The sequence below is a fragment of the Gigantopelta aegis genome, chromosome 4, assembly GCF_016097555.1.
Source record: "Gigantopelta aegis isolate Gae_Host chromosome 4, Gae_host_genome, whole genome shotgun sequence".
NCBI classification, from domain to species: Eukaryota; Metazoa; Mollusca; class Gastropoda; order Neomphalida; family Peltospiridae; genus Gigantopelta; species Gigantopelta aegis.
The window spans coordinates 34,025,700-34,052,735 of NC_054702.1; the positions used below are offsets into that span (position 1 = coordinate 34,025,700).

The 27,036-nt window shown below is 35.9% G+C and overlaps 1 protein-coding gene across 1 annotated transcript in view; it reads left to right on the forward strand.

Moving 5' to 3' along the window:
* Nucleotides 1–27,036, forward strand: part of LOC121370438 — a 72,648-nt gene that overhangs the window by 25,122 nt on the left and 20,490 nt on the right. Inside the window, exons 20-32 of the mRNA XM_041495659.1 lie at nt 861–958; nt 1,920–2,102; nt 2,379–2,447; nt 3,802–3,919; nt 6,265–6,399; nt 7,462–7,540; nt 8,567–8,693; nt 9,749–9,795; nt 10,509–10,632; nt 11,328–11,431; nt 14,736–14,847; nt 16,227–16,377; nt 18,480–18,549. Of these exons, the coding sequence (XP_041351593.1) occupies nt 861–958; nt 1,920–2,102; nt 2,379–2,447; nt 3,802–3,919; nt 6,265–6,399; nt 7,462–7,540; nt 8,567–8,693; nt 9,749–9,795; nt 10,509–10,632; nt 11,328–11,431; nt 14,736–14,847; nt 16,227–16,377; nt 18,480–18,549 (1,417 nt within the window). The remainder of the gene's footprint in view (nt 1–860; nt 959–1,919; nt 2,103–2,378; nt 2,448–3,801; nt 3,920–6,264; nt 6,400–7,461; nt 7,541–8,566; nt 8,694–9,748; nt 9,796–10,508; nt 10,633–11,327; nt 11,432–14,735; nt 14,848–16,226; nt 16,378–18,479; nt 18,550–27,036) is intronic.

Sequence of the window (27,036 nt, forward strand, 5' to 3'; positions counted from 1 at the left end):
GGATGACCAAAAACACTTAATATATGGAAATGAATAATCTAAATCTAAGTAATGTCTAATTTAAGTTTTCAAAAATCTCTCTTAATAGTGAAAAAGCCACCACAGTGTTTAAATACAAGGGTCTGTCATGTAATAATTACAGGTGCTACGTTTTACTATTTTTTACATTTATTTGTGATGACAAAAATAATAATTTAACAGACATATTTAGCAGAATATATTAGGCAAATCTAGCAGAATATAATAAAAACATTACTAGAATATAAAAGACAAAACTAGAAGAGTATGTTAGACAAATCTAGTTTAATAGAAAAATCTAACATAATAGAAACAAATTTAGCAGAATAAAGAAATCTAGCTGAATAAAATAGACAAATGTAACAAAATATAATAGACATGTTTGGCACATTATTATATTCAACAAATGTCGTAGAATTTAATAGACAAATCTAGAAGAATATAGAAATAGAATTTAGAGCAATATTCTCCACACAAAAATCTAGCCAAAGTATCAGCTTGAATTGAAAAATATGATTTTAAAATTGACTTTAAAAGCCCATAAAAAATTTCATAATAAAAATACATATATTATTTGAGAATTGTAAGTTGTAGCAGTATGGTCACTGGAAATTGTAAAAATTCATAAATATACATAAATAATCTAAAGTTCTGTCTGAAATATTTTATTCCAAATATATTGTATATATTTTAATAAAGATTTTACTTTTTATTTTATTTTGATTTTGTTTACCTTTGTTTAAACTGATCTTGTGGTATAGATGCAGAATGGATGTCACTGTTTCTAAGATATAGTTCTTTTAGTGTCGATTATACTGAATAAATGTCCTTTATTATTTTAGGAAATGCCTTACGATTGTGTCTTAGTAATGGAAAGTGGCAAAACACAACAGATTTAACAAACTGCAAACTAGAATTGCTGATACAATTAGCAGACAAAGTATGTATATTGTGAAATATTCAAATGTTATGTAACAAGTATTAATTGAAAAAAACCATGTTACAAATACCACACAATGGGAACAGACAAATAATTGATTAGGACATCACAAATACATGCATATGATGATGAGGTGAATGGTGAAGCAGCAGTATTTCTATTTCATTTCATTACAACTTATTTCCGTGCTTATATCCAATTAAGGTTCAAGCATGCTGTCCTGGGTACACACTTCATCTATCTGGGCTGTCTGTCCAGGAGAGTGGGTTAGTGGTTAGTGAGAGAGAATAGAATGTAGTGGACTTAAACCTACCCACTGAGTCAGTTAAAACTCGCTCAGAGTGGGAGCCGGTACCGAGCTACAAACTCTGCACCTACCAGCCTTATGTCCGATGGCTTAACCATGACACCACTGAGGCTGGTTTTCCATTTCAATTTGGGACTGCTTGACAGGGATGTGCTCCACCTTTGCTTTCAGTTGAGCTATCTTGGTATCACCCCAGTCTGGGATACACAGAAGCAAAAATGGGTGAAACTTGGTTTATGTTGCCTTACACTTTCCCATTCAGAGCCTAGTGGTTGGAACTGGTACTGGAATGAAAAATCCCACATAGCCAGCCTTGAATTTGATGACAGTTCCACTATGCCACTTTACTTGCAGAGAAACAGCTTTGGCTACAATTTACAATATGGATTTTTTAGTGTCTTTTTATTGTCCATACACAAAATTTTAATAATCCTTTGTGTTCAATAATACTGGTATTATTGGCTACAGTTAAGTTGAATTAAAAAAAAAAAAAATTCTGCATTTAACTTTTAATTATAAGGTTAAACATTTAAATTTAATGTCTTGTCCCTATTCCTGTGCTTGGAGCACAGTTTTGAAAAAAACAATTGTGTTTTATCCTTGGTTTGTGTTTGGAAGAGTCACTATTTTTCAGTATTATATTTCTGCTTACAGGCAACTGCAAAGAAAGAGGGCATTGATATTGGCAGTACAGAAACCATTGCTAACACCCTTGCGAACCTCACATCTAAGACACTGGTATCTGGGGATCTGGATATTTCTATTCAAATCATGGAAGATGTCTTGTATGTGAATAAAAAGGACCCCGACAAAATCATTAAGACTGATGAAATAAAGGTACGAGTGAAAGTTTAACTAACATATGTATATACTATACACTGTTTGTGCTGATTTTATTTTATATATTTGGTACTACATATCTGTTTGGATTTGTGTATGTGTGTGTGGGTGGGTGGGGGGATGGAGGGCATGTTTGTGTGCAAAATGTGGTTTTGTTTTTGTTGGGGGGGTTTTCGGGTTTTTGCTTGCAGAAAGACAAAAACAATCCAGTTTTGATTTACATTACAAAAATAATGCAATTATGTTGGGTTTTTTTTTTTATGTTTTATTTAGGACTTTGTGATGGCAGCTGATAATATGTTGAGTACATCGAGTATGGAATGGATAGATCTTCAACGGAAGGTAAATACACCTTTAAGAAACATTATTATATGTCCATTATCATCAGGGCTTGAAACGGCCTGTGGCCAGGTCGCCAAATACGACCAATATCCCGTTTGGGCGACTTAAATATTAAAAAAATAATGGAGTTAGTCACCCAAATAATATTAAGTGGGCAATTTAATTTAGAGCTATAACATATGAGCCTCTATTAATATTTGTATTCCATGTTAAAATCATGCTCGTAGTTCTCTTACCATAATTTGCCAAAATACATTATTATTTTTTGGCGAGTTTCAAGCCCTGTTTCATTCATACTGCACTGACTCTAATAAATAAATAAATAAATAAATATATATATATTTCAAATGTCACGTGAGTCTTTCCAGTTCAATGCCAATATGTCGAATAAAAGTTCTTGTTATTGGTCATATAATGTAAAAAGAAACCAAGTTTCATACCTACATGTATTTATAGATAAACCTTTCAGATGTAATTCATATTCCAATAGCCTTTTTTATATAAAACACTAGATACAGTTAATTATTGTTATAGAAATACTTTTTATCATATACATTTTTATTCAGTTATGGGATATTGTATTTTATCATAATTATATTTTCTAGCATAATCAAAGTAAGTGATATTTTTCAGATCACATACTTTCAAAATTGTAAATTAGATATAAATTGATAGAGGTCACAGCACTACATTTATTGACATTTAAAAAAACATACTACAGTGATACTCCATAACTGACATATGCATTCATAGTAATTAAACAAAAATATTTCAATAGCAACCTTACACAGAAAGCAGTCCAGTGTTCAGAAACCAAAAAAATGTTAAGCAATAGTTTATTTTTATGTAAGGATAACCAAAAAGACGTCATTCAAGTTTGATGTCATTTCCATTCAAAAAGACAATGTGTCAAATATTCTAACATCATTTGAATATCAGGTAATGGCTGACTGGAATTAAAGTTGCATATACAGTTTAAAAAACATGTTATATTAAGCTTGAGATTATATGATAAAGAGATTACTACCCTCATATATTTTGCTATTGTCAGTATCATATATTAGGAATAAAAATAATATATTATGTTCACCAGAGGTTTGCATAATAAAAAATGTATTCCTAATATACAATATTGACGATGCGAGAAACACTGGTCATAACCTCTAGGCCTCTATATAACTTCTTTTGATATTTAACCAGCAGTAAATACACTTTTTGAAATAAAGAAACAATATGTGGTTAAGATACTCTTAAATTTTTCTTTGACTTTTATGTTGTTGGGTTTTTTTTTATCTTTTAAAAAAACGTTTTTTGTCTTTGTTTGTTTTTATATAAATATATTTTAAATTAATAGCGAAAGCGGGGAGCTTCAGCACTAATGAAATCACTGGACACCATTGGTCATCTGGCAAGTCAACGAGCAGGGGATGTTAATAACAGTCGGGAACGACTATATGTACATAAAAACTTAGGTAACTATTAATTTAGTTATCTTTAATTTATTAGTTCCCCACCGGTCCAACCGGAAGGGATTATAGGTTTCATCTCCGTCCTTCTGTCTTTCTGTCTGTCTGTCTGTCCATCCATCCATCTGTCCCACACATACATGTAGTTTTCCAGATGTTTTTCTTAGAAAGCCTTGAGATATTGACCTGTGTATAGTTTTATCATGTACTGTTACAGATCAAGTTTGACTTTCATGGTGATTTACCCATTTTTGATGGAGTTATGGCCCTTGAATTTAGGAGATGAAAAATTGTTGGGTTCGGTAGCAGACATGTATTGCTTTAGGTCTCACTACACAGATCACTTCCGAGTGAGAGTTCATTCATCACGGTCCACTATAGTTCCTAATTGTGACATGTTATGGTTCACATATTCACTTCTAGGAAATGGTGTAGAATTAAAACAATATGTATGTTTAATGGTAAGCCTTCTGGCTGTATTTTGCCCATGTTATTTTGTAATATTGTGCATCGACCTTTTGGGACATGGGTGTATAGTGCAAGAGACAGCTGGAATGAATCGGGTAATGAACCACCTGTTCGGACAAGTACTACAGCCAGATCCGGTCATATAGCAAAAAACTGAGACGGAAATGTTATCAATTTTGGAATGAAACTAAATGCTTATATAATGTATGTTCACAATGGTGTATGTTGTTAGTGCCAACAAGAACCCGTTCTATTGGCAATCTTCATTGGAAGTTAGGCAATTTAACATGTGTTTCCATGACATCTGTGACATCTGTGTAGTGAGACCTTAGAAGTACTCTCTGAATGCTTGTTTAAAATTAGTCAGTTTGAATCCCATTAATTTTTGTATTTTTTTAAATTACCAATGTCTTGTGAACATTAATTTTTGTATTTTTTTTAAATTACCAATGTCTTCTGAACATTAATTTTTGTATTTCTTTAAATTACCAATGTCTTGTGAACTTTAATTTTTGTATTTTTTAAAAATTACCAATGTCTTGTGAACATTAATTTTTGTATTTTTTTTAAATTACCAATGTCTTGTGAACATTTTAAGTCCCTTTTGACAATCAATTTACTGAGTTAAATGTATCATGAACAAATATATTGTATTAAAATAGTTGCATTTCCTTTGTTGTTATAGACAAAATAAATGTCGCTGGTAGTTTGAACAGAGTTTAAGTCGGTTAACAACTGTAATTAAATAAAATGCAGTGGGATGTAGCTCAGTGGTGGAGCACTCATCTGAGGGTCCGTTCAGGTCATTGGTTTTAACGTGCACATTCAGAACAAGCTGCTGTAGCAAACACCCTGAGGGTCAGGTATAGGTTTTAACGACCGGCCTCGGTGGCGTCATGGTTAGCCATCGGTCTACAGGCTGGTAGGTACTAGGTTCGGATCCCAGTCGAGGCATGGGATTTTTAATCGAGATACCGACTCCAAACCCTGAGTGAGTACTCCTCAAGGCTCAATGGGTAGGTGTAAACTACTTGCACCGACCAGTGATCCATAATTGGTTCAACAAAGGCCATGGTTTGTGCTATCCTGCCTGTGGGAAGTGCAAATAAAAGATCCCTTGTTGCTTGTCTTAAAAAAGTAGCCTATGTGGCAACAGCGGGTTTCCTCTAAAAAACAGTGTCAGAATGACCATATGTTTGACGTCCAATAGCCGATGATAAGATAAAAATTAGTGTGCTCTAGTAGCATTGTTAAATAAAACAAACTTTACTCTTTTTTTAGGTTTTAACGTGCACATTCAGTACAAGCTTCTGTAGCAAACACCCTGAGGGTCAGGTCAGGTCAGGTCAGGTTAGGGTCATAGGTTTTAATGTGCACATTCAGAACAGGCTTCTGTAGTAAACACCCTGAGGGTCAGGTCAGGTCATAGGTTTTAATGTGCACATTCAGAACAAGCTTCTGTAGTAAACACCCTGAGGGTCAGGTCAGGTCAGGTCATAGGTTTTAATGTGCACATTCAGAACAAGCTGTTGTAGTACACACCCTGAGGGTGTGCACATTGGAATCAACAGTTACTAAGTGTGACATTGTGACACATATGGTGTAGAGAATGAATGAAGATGATGTTGTTGTCACAAAGGACTTAAACAGTACTAGAGAGGTAGTACTCAGTCTACCCCAAAATATTTTCATATTTGTATTTTAAAGGCTTAAATTGCTAGAAAACACCCCAAATATTTTGCAAATGTCTTAAAATTATTGAGGCATGCAGCCAAACTGCCATATTAAATCATCTATGGTAGTGAGAGATCATTCATAAATTTAATAGATACCATTTCCATTTGCTTAGTTTCATGAATATCCCTTTTTTGTTTTCTTTTCAGTATTTGAATATGGAAAGTCTAATGCCACTGATATTCAATTTCCCCGACCAGACTTCTCCATGTATCCACCCTGGATGAAGTTAACACAGACAAAGGCTTTTCTCAAGTCCAGTTCATACATAAACGCACTTAACGGTATTTCTTGTGATTTTTGTTGTTTGCCTTCGTGTCAGTAATTTATTTTGTCCTGCAACCACAGTTTGTACTGGACAATTATGATGGTTGATTAAAGCAAAGTCATAAACGTATACTAACAGATTATGATTTTTGACATCATGTACACAGTACGTCACATGCATGGATACATTACAAAATTGTTCATTTGACTTAGGTCATCATACAGTTTAGCTAAAATAAACAGAAATAATAATTACCCCTTTTAATTTTTGATGGATTACAGCATAAAAATAATTAGTTTATGATGGAATTTCCGATTCTTACCTTTACAGGATAAAGCTGATATCCTGTGTCATTAACTAGGTTTTCTCAATATATACTACACATAAGACAGTTGGTTAATAACACATCTTCAGAAATGGAGATGATAGATAAATATGTTTTCATTTTCACTGAACCTTTTGTAGAAACAGCTGATTACAAAAAGTAATAATATATAGTACAATAAGACCATCCCCATTACGTTATGCTGTGAAACACTTGTCGTCAAAAAAAACTCCCTGCAGTTTTACGGCTTTAAACTTAAATTCTTAAAAGAGAATGAAGGAAGGAATGTTTTATTATATAGCATTTAGTGAAATATCTTAAAATATCAGTGAAATAAAAGTGCTATCAGTCATTAAGTGAAAATTTTACTATTTCACTCTAAAATGTGTTATCGTCACTGTAGAAAGTGTTATCTTCACTGTAAGAAAGCCGGAACTATTTTCACCGACTCGTGAGAGATGATTGCAAACTTCACTCGATGAGATATAAATCATATTTAACAAAAAACCAAAAATATCCTCTATTTATTTAATGACACACTCAACACATTTGTTTAATTATGGTTAATTATGGTGTCAGACATACATGTATGGTTAAGGACCTAAAAGAGAAAACAATACACTTAATACTGGTTTTGATGTCACCAAATCAACTTGATTACCCGATCAAATTTAGCATTATTTGTAGACTGAATTAGAATATATGGCCACTAGTTTGTATAATAATTTTTACTGTATTTCGTTGTATTTTCAGGAAAGCAATTTATGGGCTACAGTGGTGTATGTTATAAACATATGTCAAAACTAATGCCAGGTGCTAAGCTACACACACGGTCAGTTTTATTTTATTCCTAATTCTATTATTTACTTTTATATGTTAGTACCTGTATTACACATACTTTGAAACAAACTATAAATCTGAGGGAGGAAAATGTTCTAAAAAATATTAAACAACTTGAATGATTTTTCTTTTAATGTTGGCCATGTAATGATATTAAAAAATCAGTACGCAAATGATAAGTTCAATTGTTATAGTTTCCTATGTCCATGGAACATTTAAAGTCCATTTCTATACACAAGATGGGAGTCAGATAACATTTTTATTTGTTAAGTACAGATTTAAGTAAAGTATATGACTACTGCATGCAGTTTGTGTGGAATTGTCATAATATTAATGTTTCCAAATTTTGTTGAAGATGAAGTCCAAACTTAATTAAGATCCAAATTTATGCAGAACAGAAAAGACATGAAAGACAAAAAAACCCAGGCTTTATAAATTTGGCCATAAATGTTTTATAAGCTTGGGGACATGCTTTGGGGAAATATTTGAACCAGGTCAATATTACTATTAGAGGTCATTTACAATTACTAATATTTTTATGAAAGCAGGGGCGGCACAGTGTAAAAAATATTGGTACAGTTCGAGGTTGCCAGACTCTCCTTTCAAATTACCTGTGATGGCCATTTTCACAGGTACAACAAGTATAACTCAGAAAGAAAAAAAGTGGTACGGCCATAGCTGTACTGGCCCTGGAAAGTATTAATTATACGCAAGGAGGGAGAGGATTAATGTCAGCATATGTCTTTAAAACACACAAAACATTAATAAAAATATCTCTTACATTTGTAATGTATCCCTTGCTTCTAATGAAAAAATGTAACCGATTTCCTCGCTAAAACTGTATATCAAAATTACTGAATGTTTGACATCCAATAGCTGATGGGTAATAAATCAGTGTACTCTAGTAGTGTCGTTAAACAAAAACAGATTTTAACTTTTACTGATTTAAAATGAACAGTAATATTGGTATTTGTTTCCAGTGATATACTAACATGCATGCTTGTGAATTGTATTGCAGGAATAGAGGATCTAACTCTGATACTGTTAGTAAAATGATGAATTCTCTGATCCTGTCGTTTTCCCTGAATCCACGACCCACAAATACTCTTGATCCACCACTGGAGCTTACATTTGAACACCTTTCTGTAAGTACATTTCTTTTTTAACTTCAATGTCTGTGGGATGGTGCATATAAAAACAAACTTGCTGCTAATCAAAAAGAATAGCCCATGAAGTGGCGACAGCAGGTTTCTTCTCTCAGTATTTTGTGTGGTCCATAACCACATGCCTGATACCATATAACCATAAATAAAATGTGTTGAGTGTATCGTTAAATAAAAGATTTCTTTCTTTCTTTTTTCTTTTTAACTTAACCTGACCTCTAAACAAATGGCATTTTCCCCCTATGTAAGTAGACTGGTCCGAACATCCCAACAGCTAATGGGATGGCTTAAAATCTTCCAATGAGTGTTCTGTATCATGTTCTGGTCACATGACTGGAGCTTTATTATTTAGTTTGAGAGTTTTATTTAACAAAAGTTGAGAGAGAAAAATATCAAGATCAAAAAGCATGAATTGTCTACAATGCCTAATTCACACACGAAAACAAATGAATAAAACCTGTATTGAGATGTGATGTATTACAAATCAGTCCTTCATGTTTGAAAATTAACAGGCGAGTGATAGTCTTAAAAAAAGGTTTGTTTGTTTAACGACACCACCAGAGCACATTAATTTATTAAACATCGCCTATTAGATGTCAAACATTTGGTAAGCTCTAGTCTAGTGATAAGCATTCCACAGAAAACATGTTGATAATTTTATGACAAAAAGACATTTTGAATAGCACGGACATAAACAAAAATGTAAATAATCCCAACTTCTGGTAACAATAATAATTCAAGGATTCACCAAATACTAGGGCCAGCTGGGATGAAACCAGCTTCTATTGAAACAACCAGTCAAAGACTTGTTGTTAACATATTGTATGAGGATGATAACTGCTCCTAAGATTAAATTACGGTGCATCTGCACTCCTCAGATATGAACTGAAATTTAAAAAATTTATTTAGAAATTTCTTTATATGAATTAAAAGGTAAAATATTAAATAATTAAAAAAGAAATAAAAACAGAATTTTATGTAATATATAAACGATCTAGTCAAATTTATAGCCACTTGTATCAATTTGCATATTGTAGGATAACTTTTCAAATCCTTCCTGTGGTTTTCTGGATTATTCTCCACCGTAAGTATTGTCTTTAGTTTTTAATATTTGTTGCATGTTTTGATAATGATACATGTTCAGTTTTGCAAGTATAACTTATTCTTCCAGGAAATAAAATAAAAACTCAAACAATAAGTAAGCTGTAAAGATCATTTCAAAAATAGTCACACATTGAAGATAGAATTTAATATTTTATGGTGTGTCATTTAGATAATATAAAATTACTTTGTGCAAAGTATGCCTACAGGGCCAAAGTTGGGATATTTTGTGGGTGGTGAATACTATATAAGATCCTTTTTTCTAATGTTTTTTTTTATTATTAAATATAATATTGCTTTTTAATAAGACCGTATTTGATAAATTGCCTTTATTATAAATGTTCATCCTTTGCACTGTTAGACCTAAAATATAATTGTGTGTTTCCAGGAATATGACAAAAACAATTGGTTAGGGTCAGTCATATTTGTTTTCTTAAAAATTTGTTTAACTATGTGTTTACTCTTTTTACCTGCATATTAATAATAATAATAATAATAATAATAATTAAAACTAATATATTAGAAAAAAAAAGAGGTTTCCCCTTTTTTCTATTCTATGTAGGGTTGGGTTCCTGAAAACACACAATGTTTTTTATGCCTTAAGTAAAATTGCTATTTAATTATCTATTAACTTATGGCCATTTTGGTGCTTATATCTTGAAAATGTTTAGATAATACTGATTTCTTTACCACTAGGTATGAAACATCTGGTCGGTGGTCCTCTGATGGATGTGTTGTAGTCACTAAATCCATTAACCTGACAGTCTGCGAATGTGATCACTTCACCAACTTTGCAATTCTGATGAGTCCAGGCAGAACTGTATGTTTAATACTTCTTAACCTTTTGAGACCTGTTACATTTTCACATTTGGTATATTAAACAGTGTTGTTTATTTGGTTCAAATAGTACTTATGACACAGTCTGTTTGACTAGTCTTATGGGTAATCATTATCATTTTGAAATTTTGCATTTGATTTGCTTTGCTTTGTAGAGTCAAACTCATGGAGGTGACCCTGTGTATGGTTTATTTCTCACTCCAGCCAGTGCACCATGACTGGTATATCAAAGGTTGTGGTATATGTTATCCTGTCTGTGGGATGGGTAAAGCCGATATCTTAAGACAGTAACCAGTTATTCCCTATATCGAGCCTATTTCTCGCTCCAGCCAGTGCACCACGACTGGTATACCAAAGGCTGTGGTATGTGCTATTCTATCTATGGGATGGTGCATATAAAAGATCCCTTGCTGCTAATCGAAAAGAGTAGTTTATGAAGTGGCGACAGCGTGTTTCTCTCTCAATATCTGTGTGGTCCTTAACCATATGTCTGATGCCATTTAACCGTAAATAAAATGTGTTGAGTGCGTCGTTAATTAAAACATTTCCTTCTTTCTGTATATAATTTCTTTAGCATTTAGTACATAATTTAAAGACAATAAACTTAATTCAAAGAAAAATTATATTTGCATGTTTTTAATTAATGACCTAATGTTGGGTTTTTGTTATTTTTTTTAGCCTGAAAAGGATGCATGGATTCTGAGTATTATTAGTGCTATTGGATGTGCTATCTCCATATTCTGTCTTGTTCTCACCATTGGAACATACATTGTGCTTTGGAGGTACATTTTATGCCAATACAACATCTCTGTTTATCAAGCAACCATTCTTGTTTGTTTTTATCAACATGTATTCTATAATCTTGTTATTATTGGTATATTATCAAATTTTAATTAAATCAATAACTACTTATGTTAGAAATAAATATTAAATTAAAAATATAACTTTTGAATGTACACATATACTCTTCAAAAAAAGAAATGCAAAAGGGTACAAATGGGTTATAACTCCGATTTTATGTTTCCTACCGGTTCATGCTTTGTGAATATAAGGTCATTGCATGTCCCAAACACATTCCCACGGTTACATTCGATAAAACGCAGCTACTGTACAATAAAGTTCCAAAATGTGAATATTCGCAAAAACGCAGCCACGTGCAAACCATGTCACCACTGCACGTGCGTTGTCTGCACGTGCAACATGAACACCGACAGTATAAAAGTGCAGGGTGTTCGCTTGCCTGGCCTCTGTATCTGGCCGACAGTTGACAATCCAGGACATGCCACGTCTCAGTGAACCGCAGAGAAACAATGCCATCGGCCGACTAGACGCAGGCGAATCCAGAACGGCCGTTGCCAGGGCATTCCATGTGTCCCCAAGCACCATCTCCAGACTGTGGGACCGTTACCAGCAACATGGATCAACACGTGACCTCCCTAGATCACGGGTCACTACCCCCGGGCAGGACTGCTACATCCGGGTACGCCACCTTCAGGAACGATTGACTACTGCCACCTCCACAGCCGCAGCAATACCAGGTTTGCGCAGGATATCCGACCAGACCGTACGGAACCGCCTACGTGAGGTAGGAATTCGTGCCAGACGTCCAGTTCGAGGTGTCATCTTAACACCACAACACCGTCGACTCCGACTGCAGTGGTGCCAGATTCATCGACAATGGCCTCAACTGCGATGGAGACAGGTGTGGTTCAGTGACGAGTCCCGATTTCTGCTCCGACGTCATGATGGAAGATGTCGCATGTATAGGCGTCGTGGTGAACGTTATGCGGCAAACTGCGTGCAGGAAGTGGACAGATTCGGTGGGGGTAGTGTCATGGTGTGGGCAGCCATCTCACACACTGGCAGAACTGACCTGGTCCACGTGCAGGGTAACCTGAATGCACAGGGCTACATTGACCAGATCCTCCGGCCACACATCGTTCCAGTTATGGCCAACGCCAACGCAGTGTTCCAACATGACAACGCCAGGCCTCACACAGCATGTCTCACAACGGCTTTCCTACAGAACAACAACATTAATGTCCTTCCTTGGCCATCGATATCACCGGATTTGAACCCAGTTGAGCATCTATGGGACGAGTTGGACCGACGCCTCCGACAGCGACAACCACAGCCCCAGACCCTGCCCGAGCTGGCAGCAGCCTTGCAGGCCAAGTGGGCCACCATCCCCCGGGACGTCATCCGTACTCTGGTTGCTTCAATGGGCAGGCGGTGCCGGCAGTTGTCAACACACGCGGAGGCCACACCCGGTATTGACTCCAGATGACCTTGACCTTGGTGGTGTGTCCTATCACTTACTCACAATGGACTAGAGTGAATTGTGAACAATCCTGCAACATTTGGTAATTATCGGACTCACCATTCAATAATGAAATCAATTCTCCAAATGTTACGACAATGTGGTTTTGCGTTTCTTCTTTTGAAGAGTATAGTTACAGATTCTTTAACACGTTAAAAAATATATAAATTTTAGAGTCAAGTTCATTTGAAGAAAGGCATTCAACTGTATTTATTAGTAATTAGATTATAATGTAAAAAAAATAGCAACCTCAATGGTGTCGTGGTTAAGCTATTTAACATAAGGCTGGTAGATCCTGGGTTCACAGCCCAGTACTGGCTCCCACCCAGAACGAGTTTTAACAACTCATTGTAAGACCACAACACCGACTTCTCTCTCACAACCTCTAACAACTATAACCACTAACCCTCTGTCCTGGACAGATGACCCAGAAAGCTGAGATATTTGCCCAGGACATCATTCTTAAACCTTAAAGGAGAGGACAATTAAGGCATTTGGCCTGGTATGCATATTCAACGATATATAATGCACATTATTGCTTAATATGAACACGTATAGTCGTATAGTTAATTAATAAAACGGTTAAATGTGACAACTATTATATATAACGGGCGCAGCCATTTTGTACCATCTCAGTGAGTACGCCCTCTGGCGAGCTGGTGGTTACGTAATACTTAACGTGTCACATCAGGAATGAGCCTTAGAACTAGAGAAACACAATCTACCTGGTTTTTGCGGGATGATAAATAGTCATACATTGCAATGTTCTGTAATAATACACATCCCAGTAAGCCAGCAGTAAGTATATCCAGCACTATATATATTATTTTTCAATACAAAATAAAATACCATTGTCAAAGTGGCTACACAACAAGTCGAAACAATTAACAATGATTTGCCCATGCATTAACCTACGTACTGAAATGATACATGAAGTGTTTTCTTAGTTAATTGGTCTATGCTGTTAGTTGCTTCTACCTGTGATTCCTAATTGACAGGTGTGTATTTGATTGGTAACCAGACGGGCCAATTAATTGACGCTGTCTAGACACAAAAATACATACCGGTATTGTGGAATATTACCTGTCGCCCCTAAAATTGTAATGGACATGGTTTATTACTGTAAATAGTTCTGTAAAACTATTGATTAAGTAGACTTTTCCATCTAAAACCACAGAACTGACCAATTACGTAGTCCCAAAGAAAAGAAAATTATCACTTGGGTATCGTGGGTTGTCGTTTTTGCTCCAACGTAGCATATCAATAGGCGTAATAGTGTACATTTTTCCTTTGGATTATTAAACAGAGAAAAATACTATAACCCCATTTTGTTCCGTTAATGCAACTTGAAATATATTTAGTTAAATAGTTTATTATATTATTACGTCATTTATGCTGTTTTACAAGTCAGGTTGATCAAAGAGAAGCCCCTTGTCGAAAATTACTGCTTTTGTTTACACTGTACATACAGGAGATGGTCAGGAGCTGACGTCACTTCGCCCCAAGCTATCCCACCAGAAGTCACAAAAACGAAACAAAATGGCTGCCCCCAGTTAGCAGGAATAATCATGGTTTTTTATTCACTCTAAAATTACGCGTTTTTCATTTGCTAAAGTGTCAATATGTGTTGTTGGTCCGGGTATGCATCTTTCCAACACATAAGGCTCTTGTTGGAGTTGACCCTACCTTTAATTGGATATAAGCACAAAAATAAGTTGAAATGAAATAATATAAAAAATAAAATTGTAAACTATATTTGTCTACAGATACGTGAAGACAGAAAGACCTGACAGAGTAATAATTCTACTGAACCTGTGCGTGGTGCTCATCATAGCATATCTGCTGTTCCTGCTGGGTGTCAACAGGACAGAAAATGCTGTATGTACAACAATCTGTTTCGTTAGTCACTGCCTGCAGTAGATTTTACATTACTACATACCGTACTTCAGGACCATACTTAAAATGTGTTGGGTTCTTCATTAAATAAAACATTCCTTCAGAGTCGTAGTTGACCTAAAATGACTAGTGAAGCAGGGGAAGTAAAAATTAATATAGGGTCTTCTTCATTAAGATAAAAAAATTGACTTTTGTATTTATAAGGGGAGCAATGTGCTTCTCTGCCCTCTGTATGTATAATTCTGTGCTAAAAACTATGGTCATTTTTGTGATAGGGCTGCAAGGGAGGAGATGAGACTCAAAGTGAAAAAAAAAGCCCAAATACTATTGTTATTAAAATATGTAAAACTGGATTTACCAAGCTAAAATGTTAAACTCACCAAATTTGATTTTATATATTCTCTTGCCCATCCCGATATAAGGATCTGTATTCAAATTTTAAGTTTAAAAATCTAATGTTTGCAGGTAACAATTTGAATGTAATATTGTTTTATTTCACTGTTAGGAATTTTTACAAGATTCTCTATATTTCCAAAACCGACCTCGATGGCGTCGTGGTTAGGCCATCGGTCTACAGGCTGGTAGGTACTGGGTTCGGATCCCAGTCGAGACATGGGATTTTTAATCCAGATACGGACTCCAAACCCCGAGTGAGTGCTCCGCATGGCTCAGTGGGTAGGTGTAAACCACTTGCACCGACCAGTGATCCATAACTGGTTCAACAAAGGCCATGGTTTGTGCTATCCTGTCTGTGGGAAGCGCAAATAACAGATCCTGTGCTGCCTGTCATAAAAGAGTAGCCTATGTGGTGACAGCGGGTTTCCTCTAAAAAAAAGTGTCAGAATGACCATATGTTTGACATCCAATAGCCGATGATAAGATAAAAAATCAATGTGCTCTAGTGGTGTCGTTAAATAAAACAACCTTTACTATATTTCCAAATTTAAAACAAAAATATTTGTAATTCCTGTGATTAAACAAATGGAATTTGATATGTTATTCTACAAAATATAAATAATTATAGTTTGGGGATAGACTAGCTTGAATTCTGGTCCCAGATATTAGATCATACATATAAATGTCCCTATACACAACTTTTATTTGAAGAGACATACACTTGAGGGAAATTATGACCTACCATAAAAAAAACATGTTCAGAATTGTTTTAAAATTCCTTTCATCAAATTCAAACCTTTAAGGAGCCACTTACTTGTTTTTTGGACTCCCAAGAAAAACTAAATCCATTGCTTTCAGAGATTCCTTATTTTACCAACTTCCCAATGTGATCTCTCCTACCCTGGACATGGTACACTATTACTATTGGAGACAGATTTACCCTGGATTTTTGTTTTCTTTCACAGGATGTTTGCACAGCCATATCGGTTCTTCTGCACTACTTTTACCTGGTTGTGTTCTTCCTGATGCTGGCCGAGGGTATTGAGTTATTTGTGTGTGTTATCTATGTCTTCAATATGAGGTCGCGACTTCACTGGTTAATGCTCATGTCTTGGGGTAAGTCACTTTCTTTTTTTCTTTTTTCTTTTCTCCCACTGCCCCCTTTCCTTTGTCGTCTTTGAATTCCATCTTATTACTTCCCGATCTGTCAACTCCTTCTATCTTTTAACTTTTTTCGCTGTTCACCTCCACATCCTAGTCCTTGTCTCTCCAACCACAACATGTGCTTATCTCTTGTGGCTATATGTGCCACACAACTGCCATTTCCCATCAGCTTTAGCTGTGAGCTTAGTCTAACCACTTCAGAGAGTGTTTAGTAGTTATTTCTAATAATGGAAATATGACACTCTGTAATAAATAAAATAGTACCAGGCTTTTTAATAAATAAAACACTAGACTTTATAATAAAAAAAATATTAAGCCTTTTAATAATTAAAATACTAGAATTTCTAATTAATAAAATAGCAACTTCTTAATAAAAAACAGTACTATACTTTGTAATAAATAAAATACTACATTTTCAAACGAACAAAATACTAGAAGCATAATAATATTAATATTAAATGGCTTAAACCATGCAGTTTGATTTGATAAAATATATATATTAAAAAATACCTTCATTTTAAAGCTGCAGTCCCTGGAATATTTTTATTATTTAACCATATAGAATAGATGATTCAGTTCTGTTTGGTACATAAAAGGTCCACCACATCGCTATAGTTTCGCAATGCTCGCTTATCTACATTATCTAGGTCAGCTACAAACGCATTGGCCAGCTTTGTTTTTCTTCATTTAGCAGGACACCAGTAGAACTGGGACTTTACGTGATTTGTGCAGGCGCTGAGCTTCTCATGTGATTTTGAACAAATTTAACTGTCTTGATCGAGGGGTCGTCTCATATCTCCAAAACATATTTATATCCATAGAGGTATGGTACAACACCTTTCCAGGGTCGGTGGAGGATTTTCCTTGAAATTTTGACAGTGGCCAGTGGTTAGCATATGCATTACATGTAAGGGGGTGTTAATAATTACATAACGCTCTAGGGGTAGAGGAAGAGGGTGTTGTGTTCGATTTACGTAACATTTTTCAAGACTATATGTTATTTTTATTCATTACTTGGACGTAAAAAGGTGTTTTTTGGAAATGCGCGGTTAGTCTAGAATCGGTCCCCATTGGCGAGTATATAAAAGGCCATGGTATGTGATATCTTGTCTGTGGCATGGTACATATAAATGATCCCTTGCTAAAAAAAAAACAAAGATATATAGCGGGTTTCCAAGGGGTGTGTGCAGGGATTTCAGCAGGATTGGGGTTATAGACTGTGTTGAGCAAAATTTATATGGGGCCATGCTCCCCTAGAAAATATATTTCAATTTTTTTAAGCTTGGGCAGGTAAGGGTTTCGACCTCCAATACCCTCCCCCTGCACATGCACCTGATTCCTCTCTAAGATTATATGTCAAAATTACCAAATGTTTGACATCCAATTGATGTCGTTAAAAAACAAAACAAAAAAACAAAAAAAACCCACGAACTAACTTTACCCTTTCCAAACAAAAGAATATTTATTTGAATTTGTCGATTTTAACACACATAAAATTAAGAAGTCACACATAAAATTAAGAAGTCAAAACGTTCATCGTCTACTTTAGTATATTTTATTTAAAATATATATACATGATCAGTGTGTTACTTGTATACAAACTAAACTTTAAAAGTTCTACTAACACTTTATAAAATATTAATTCTGATTGTCGATAATACATTGTCAAGATCAAACCGGTTTTAACGAAATACTCTAAAACCGCATTGTATCCTCAAGCGAACATTCTTCGTACAGCGCAAGATTTCTCATTTCATTTTTTGAGACGAACCCTACAATTTGAAATCAGCAAATGCACGTGTTAACTGAAACTGACAACAGGCTGTCGTTTGTCCTTTGCCGAGCAATGGCGGCACAGACGACGAATCAAGCGTATACATACTTTTGACGATCTCCGTTCATAGCGAACACATGCACACAAGTTTTTTAAAAGTGCATTTAAGCTTGTATTTCATATTTGTACATGATGTTATAATATGGTAACCAGAGACTGTACTTTAAATACAAGAAATTTTAAAAAAACATTTTATTCTCAAGATTATTGTGTGTTTCAGGTATACCAGCTGTAATTGTTGGAATCTCACTTGGCGCTACACAACTTGAAGGATATGGAAATGAAACTTTGTACGTATATATTTGAGGCTGATGTGTATCAGATGCCATTTGATACTTTCTGATTTAGCTCATTTATTTATACATTTTAAAACCTTTTAACAACTTATAAACAAATAATGCAATTAATGATTTTAAAAAAATGAACCGGTTATCATACCTACAAAATCCAATATTCACAACTTTAAATATTCTAAATGTTTTTCAGGTATATATACTAAAATGATTGTAAACTAAGGCTTTATAAATCTATGAGTCATACATAACATTTTGGTTGACATTTTTATTATATGTTTTTAAATTGTTATTACTTTGTTTCCATGGAATGTATGATTTAGTTTTTATATAGGTTTAAATTTTTTGTCAATCTGTGAATGATTTCTACAAATTTTGTTGAAATATATAAGATTAATTAAATGAACTAAATCACAAAGTGAAAAATAGACATCTTATCTGTTGATAGTCACAGAAAACAATCTGATATATTTAATTTCTCTAAAGATATCAAGGTTGGTGTCCATGTAATGCTTCTGTGTGAACTTTTTTAATAGCTATAAGTACCAAATTTACAACAGGACTTTACTTGTCAAAAAATAAAATGCTATATACATCAGATGTCAAGGTAATTTAGCAAGTACCTAACCTAAAATAATGAGGTGGCAGTACAAACAAGAATTAGGGCACAATAATAGACGGTTTTGTCTATATATGCAAAGGTCAAGGTCAAGAAGTTTAATGTGCATATTCAGAAAAGTTGTTATAGCACCCACCTGTCATGTGTGCAAGTGTTGGCTTTTACCAATTCTTCCATTCAGGACAGGATCTGTCTCTCAAACTAGGTACAGCTTTATTAATTAAATGATTGTACACAAGTCATATTCAATGGTATTTTATATATAGAGATTACAGACCCGTCAACCTTTAGTCAAGAGAAAGCAGGAGGTGTGTGTTGAAAAAGCAGGAGATTTTTTAAATTCACACAATTTAATCCAAAATCGCAAAAAAAACAAAAAACATTATTACAATAATTTTTTTTTTTTTTTCTCTAGTTTAAATATTATTATGATTTAATACATATTTAAAAAAAAAAAAAAAAAAGTATATTCAAAAATGTTAAGAACATGAACAAGAAATAAAAAAATTAATTAGTACATTTACGGTATTACACTTACAGCCTTACAGGTTGCGTTACATTATCATTTGTGGTTAGTGTACCTAAGTACCAAAAACAAATTTATATAAATCTTATAAATTAATATTCAGTTTTTACTATAATGAGGAACGGTGGCGTGGTACTTATTTAAAATCATTATAATGATGCAATAAACATTGTATTTTCATTAATCATAAGTAAAACCTCATTATGGACATCGTGTGAAATATACTGGAATTATACCCATTTCCGTAAGTAACTTTATGTCAATGTCAAACACAACATTTTTTTAATTGTACAAAAATAATTTCATGTCATGTCATAGGGTTTTACGTGCACATTCAGAACAAGCTGTTGTAGCGCATGCCTGTCGTGGGCACAAGAACCGGCCTTGGCCGGCTCCTCTGTCTATGACGGGAAAGGTGGGGGAGGGGAAAGGAGGGACTGCCTGCACTGGCAGGTGCAAGGGAGCACCAGCAGCCCGATAAATCGGTAGCAGGCGGGTGGGGGTGGTGGTGGTGGTGGTGCTATGGAATTTGAATGGAGCAGTTAAAAGCCAAAGAGAAAAGGGTGTGCAATTTTGATCGAGGGAATTTGGTGCAATTTTGAATGGTCGGTCGAAAGGTAAATGGCCGAGCTAATATAGGTTTTGATATTAGTGAATCGAGAGTAGCTCGTTAATTTTAGACCTCTACGATGCTGTGGTGTCTCCCTTGGTAAATGGCCGAGCTAATATAGGTTTTGATATTAGTGAATCGAGAGTAGCTCGTTAATTTTAGACCTCTACGATGCTGTGGTGTCTCCCTAGGTTGCCCATAGGGCCCTTATAAAGGGCCTGACTGCTTCTGGTCGAGGCATCACCAAGTACAAAGTTATTACCAGCAGCAAGTATTGGGGGTTTGGGTGGGGGAGGCCGATGTTCTTTTGTTCAGCTTCCCCTGGGTGCATTGCAATTGTGTACTCGGAACCTTTATTCTTTTGTCCGGTTCCTTATTAGAGTACGTGCTGGGCCATTAAATGGGGGCGGGTGCATTGTTATCATTAGACCGGCCTCGGTGGCATCGTGGCAGGCCATCGGTCTACAGGCTGGTAGGTACTGGGTTCGGATCCCAGTCGAGGCATGGGATTTTTAATCCAGATACCGACTCCAAACCCTGAGTGATTGCTCCGCAAGACTCAATGGGTAGGTGTAAACCACTTGCACCGACCAGTGATCCATAACTGGTTCAACAAAGGCCATGGTTTGTGCTATCCTGCCTGTGGGAAGCGCAAATAAAAGATCCCTTGCTGCCAATCGGAAGAGTAGCCCATGTAGTGGCGACAGCGGGTTTCCTCTCAAAATCTGTGTGGTCCTTCACCATATGTCTGACGCCATATAACCGTAAATAAAATGTGTTGAGTGCGTCGTTAAATAAAACACTTCTTTCTTTCTTTGTTATCATTAGTCAATGCACCCTGTGTACTGATGCAGTGAGCGTGTAGTCTGTGTGTGAATCCTAGTTTTGTGTTAAGGTTGTACCTATTGTCTTAAGTCCCTATTCTAGTGAGTTCAACGGTCATTCATGATCACCCATCCCCCTCTGTCCTTGTATAGAATTGAATACAATGACGGAGGGGGGGTTAAACTAGCCTATCTAATTTGAAGGGTTAAACCCTTATAGTGTAGGTATTGGTTTAAAAAGCCTAGTGCTTGGCATACTTAACTTTATTACCAATGCAATAAAACGAAACTAACGGTGGCAAGTAGCAGTTGTATACATATATGCACCGATCTAGGTACTTATTTTGAAGAATTTTGATTCACGCCCCCTAAATATAGGATTTTAGTAGGCTTACTTGGTTTGTCTTCAGGCTATCAGGATAGTTGGGTATCGGTTTTCCTGCATGTCTTTGCTTCTGGAACCCTAGTTGACTTACCTTAGTTAGCTAGGATGGAATGCATCAGTAATAAAAAACCCAAAAAAAAACCATGGTGCGGGTGCAAAGACAAATTTGTGCACTTTATTTACAGTTAGGTGTAGTGGGGTTCTTGTTCCATGATTGGCTGGATTGGAGCAATGAGAGTGCTGCAAAAAAATTAGGCGATAATTAGTGGTGTCCTATCTTGGTTGATTATCTAACAATGTTGATTGGCTGGTTAATTAGCCAATTGGGTTACTGTGACTTCGATCCTGTCTTAGTGAGAAAGAAAGAAAGAAGACCCCCCCCCCCCCCCCAAAAAAAAAAACCCAAAAGAAACTAATGTGTCGTTAGCGGGTGGTGTATGCCAGTTGTCAATCACGAGCTTCAGAACATGAACATATTTACAGTAGAATAATATGGTTATCGTGGTTAGGTCTGGATGGCATTGGCATATCTAGTGGTTATTAATCACTCGCTACCGTCCCGCCGTTAATCCCCAGGTTGGAGTGCCTGGTCGAGTGCTTAAGGTCGCTCTTCCATCCAAGGGATGTACAGGCGGGTACCCTGCTCCGGAGTTAGTGACTGGCGAAGTCAGAGGCTAAATCCGTAGTGGGCGTGCCTGAACCTTCGTGGATAGGGGCACGTTAATAGAGTTTCCAGTCCAGTCCAGGCGGGTAGTTTTGAGTAATTGTTAATTTATATTGCTAAATTTATGCCAGCTAATTTGGTTGAGTATATGCTTTTACTTTTGTCGTTTCACCGTTCTCCCCCCGGGTTGGAATACGTGGTCTGTTCGAGTGCGTAGGGTGGATGTTCCACCAAGGGGGTCACAGATGTCACGATTCAAGCATTGTCATATCTAGCGGTTATTAAATCATTCGCTACCATCCCGCCGTTGATCCCCGGGTTGGAGTGCTTGTTTGGTCGAGTGCTTACGGTTGCTCTTCCATCCGAGAAATGTACAGGCGGGTGGTTTTGAGTAATTGTTAATTTATTGCTGAATTTGTGCCAGCTAATTTGGCTAGGTATATGCTTTTATTTTTGTCGTTTCACCGTTCTTTCTCCGGGTTAGAATACGTGGTCTGTTCGAGTGCGTAGGGTGGATGTTCCATCCAGGGAGTCATGGGTGTCATGAGTTAAGCAGCGTATTAATTACTTATCTTAATTATAGATCGTTGGTCCCCTGGATTGGAGTACATGTCGGTCGAGTGCAGAAGGTCGCTCTTCCCTCCGGGAGACGTACAGGCGGGTGGTTGCGATCATTTTCTAATTTTAGTTTTTAACTTTATGACTGTCAGGAGCCCGATGGGTGTGCTACGGTTTCCCATCCTGCCTGCGATCAGTCGGGTTGGTGGTCCGCGTCGACCGAATGCTGGCAAGGCGGGCAGTACGTGGCACTTATAGTTTTGGTTTGGTGGTCTGGACGAATTGATATACTGCTTTGAAGGTTTTATGTTTTAGATATTTATCAGGGTTAAGTAAAAAGTTAGGTGTAATTGGTTTATTGTGGTTGGCTTCGATTATTGATTCTATCATTAGTTTTCTCTGGCTGTTGTGTAGTGTGCAATCCAGGAGATAGTGTGTCATGTCTTCCCGGGTGCCACACTCACAGTCAGGGTTTTTAGTGGTGAAAGAGCAGCTGTTGAGCTGCGAAGATTTACCTATGCGCAATTTACCGTAGTATTTATTTTATCCACATAAGTGTTTAAGTGTTTAGGTCGGATAGAGTTGACTAGTGGTTTGATGTTATAGTGCCATGTATTGGTTGTTAGGTCCCAGTTGGCCTGCCATTGATTAATGTAGTGTTTTCTTGCTTTTGACATTAGTTCTGATATTCCTAAAGGTAGTGCTGTAATTTTGCTAGTGATTGAAAGTGCAGTTTTGGCTCCATAGTCAGCTATTTCATTGCGAATTATACCTACGTGAGCTGGGACCCATTCGAATACTACTATTAAATTAAGCTGGTTTAGTTCATGAAGTTTATTGTGGATGGCTGCGAGGATATCTGGCCTGGTAGATTTATTAGTTTGAAGTGATTGGATAGAGCTAAGACTGAAAAAATAACGCTTTTAGAGTATTGTTTAGTTTTAATCCAGATTAGGGCTTCATAGATGGATGTCAGTTCTGCTGTATAGACTGATAGGTTATCTGACAGCCTGGCGTATTTAACTAATTTAGAGTGTTTAGATTTATTTTTTTCAACTACTGCGAAGCCAACCCTACCGTTATCTGGATGTTTTGAGCCATCTGTGAAGATATGGATGTGCTCAGGGTAATTTCGTTGGCTGCGGCTTCGAACAGGATTTTATTAAATGGTGGAAATGGAGTTGAATCCGTAGCTTGTTTAATTAGATATGGTGTGTGGCACTTGACTGGCTGATTGATATGGTATAGTGCCACTGGCGTGTTATCTATACCTACTTCTATTTCTATTTTACTAGCTTTAGTGGCGAAAGAATCATTAAGATTTTGATTGGTTTTGAATACTAGTCCTGGTTTAGCTATGATAGGAGTGAGTTCCTGAACTGGGTGATCTAGTTTAAGAGAGTGGATTTTTAGATGATAATTAAGATGTTGAAGATTGCGACGGTATTTCAGTGGCATAATGTTAAACTCAACTTCTAAGCTCTGTCCGCTGGTATTTGATGGAACTTTAGCTATGATTCTAAGAGCTTGGTTTTGAATAACATCTAATTTATGTAACAGTTTGGGGGCGGTGCAACTGTAGGCTTGGGCTCCATAATCTATTCTGGATAGTATGCATGCTTTGTAAACCATAAGCATTGCCTCTGTTTGTGCTCCCCAACTGGTACTTGAGATGGCTCTTAACAAGTTTAGAGTATTTTTTGAGTTCCTGACTATGTCATTGATATGGTCACTAAAGGTTAGTTTTGAGTCAAAAGTTACACCTAGAAATTTTTTTTTTTTATTCTTGGAATTATTTTATCACCTGATTTAAGTTGGTGATTATCTGATTTATTGACTTTATTAAAAAGCATATAGACAGTTTTAGTTTCTGATAGTTTAATGCCCCAGTCCAGGGCCCATTTGTTAAGTCTATTCATATCAGCTTGCATTAGGTGAATTAAATTAGTGGTTGTGTTGCCTGTGCACCAGATGGCGCAATCATCGGCAAATAGTGCTGTGTTTAATGGCGTGGTCGTTTTTGTTTTTGCCTTTAGCATTAAGTGCTTTAGTTATGTCATTAATAAAAATGTTGAATAAGGTTGGTGAGAGGACCGAACCTTGTGGTATGCCATTAATTATTTCGGTTCTATCTGAATAGTGACCGTTCACTCTAACTGAGATTGATCTATTATGGATGAAATTGTTGATAAAATTAAACATATTACCTTTAATACCGTTACTCTGTAGTTTATTTAGTAGACCTTGACACCATACCATATCAAAAGCTTTTTCAATATCTATGAATATTGTTAAAACCTTATGAGATTTTCGAAATGCATCATTAATACTATTTTGTAATCTAACTATTTGATCTATTGTTGAATGTTTAGTTCTAAATCCGCTCTGTACATTAGTTATTAGGTTATTTTCGAGTAGGTAATTGTTGAGTCGTTTATTGATAATAATTTCTAAGGTTTCGCACATGTAGGACGTGAGTGTTATCGGTCTATAACTCCCTGGGAGGGAATGGTCTTTTCCCGCTTTAGGGAGACTAAAGCATTCTGCATATTTTCATGCAGTGGGCATTTGACCCTCCCTCCAGATTCGGTTAAAGAGCGATAACACTACCTTTAGGGCTACATCCAGCATATGCTTGTGTAATGTGTAACTTATTTGATCAGGCCCGGTGGCAGTACTTTTTTTTTAGCTTTAAGAGCTGTTTTTAATTCTAACATTGTTATCGGTTTATTAAATTCTAAATTATCAGTAGTTGGGTGATTTGCTGTTTTAGTATCATTAGTTGGTAGAGAGTTATCTTTCTTAAGTTTCTCAAAAAATTGTTTAGGAAAATGTTCGTTGCTACTGTTTTTACTGAAAGTTTTACTGAGAAGGTCGGCCTTTTGTTTATTAGTAGTCGCTGTTTTATGTTTTTGAAGGACTGTGGAATTAGCGCATTGTCCTTGAATAGCCTTAATTTTTTTCCACATTTCTCTAATAGATGTTCTGTTGTTAATTTCACCGCAAAATTTATGCCAGCTGGCTTGTTTAGCATTGATGATAAGCTTACCTATTTCGTTTTTGGCTATTTTATATTTAGTGTGATAGTCTTGTTTCCCTGTTTTTTTATAAAGTTTACGCATCCTGTTCCTAAAGCCGCATTTGGATTTAATTTCGTCCATCCACCAGTTAACTGGTCTATTTTTATTGAAGGGTTTAGTTTTAGGAATATTCTTTTCAGCTATTTCTATTATTTTATTAGTAAGTTTATTAGTGGCGTCGTCAATGTTTAGGCTATTTTCTAACTTAATTTTGCTACAGTCGCTTGTAAAGCCAGCCCAGTTAGCTTTATTAAATTTAAATTTAGGTATACATTTTTCTTCTTCTGTATAAGTTGTATTACATTTATAGCTGGTTAGAATGGGGAGGTGGTCGCTATTGAGAGCTTCTAACACCTCCCATTGGGCGTTTGCACCTATATTGTTAGAGGTGATAGGTCGATGGCGGATGTGCCCAGATAGTCATGTATAAAAGTAGTACTGCCATCGTTGAGACATACTAGATTGTGTGTATTGATGAATTCCTCTAGTATGTCTCCCTGTGCGTTGGAATGCAGACCTCCCCACAGTGTGCTATGACAATTAAAATCTCCTACAAGAATTAAGTTATTGTTTGAGTTTATGAGTTTATTGTAATCTCTTAACGTTAGTTGATTATGGGCTGTTCCCGGTGGGCTATAAACATTGATGATATCAATAGGCATTTTATCGTTTTGTATAGTAAGTCCTAGGACTTCTAAGTTTTTATTAATAGAATCATATTTAATTTCGGTATGCGGTATGGTATTTTTAATTAGAGTGGCTATTCCACCTCTGGTACTATTTTCTCTATTTTTATAATAACTTGTATATCCAGGAATTTTAAATATTTTTTTTCTTTTTTTTTAATCTTTAGTGCCGATTCCTAGCCAAGTTTCTTACAGGCAAATTATATCTGGCTTGATGTTGCTAGTGCTTTGAATGAGTTGAATAAGTTCGGCACCATGTCCCATTGAATGGAGGCCTTTAGTGTTCCACTGGAGAACGCTAAGGCCCTTATTTCCTATGTTTGAATTATTAGCGGGGGCGTATGGAGACTTGTCTCCCATGACGCTGGCCCGATGGTTTTTACGTTTTTAGTTATTTTTAGATTTAATTAGGTTAATTTTGGTGGGTAATTAGTCTAGCTTTAAATGTTGATATCTCCTGTACTAGAGTTTGAATGATGGATTTGAGTTCAATAACTTCTGACGGTGAGTTGGTTTTTAGTTTTTCTGCATA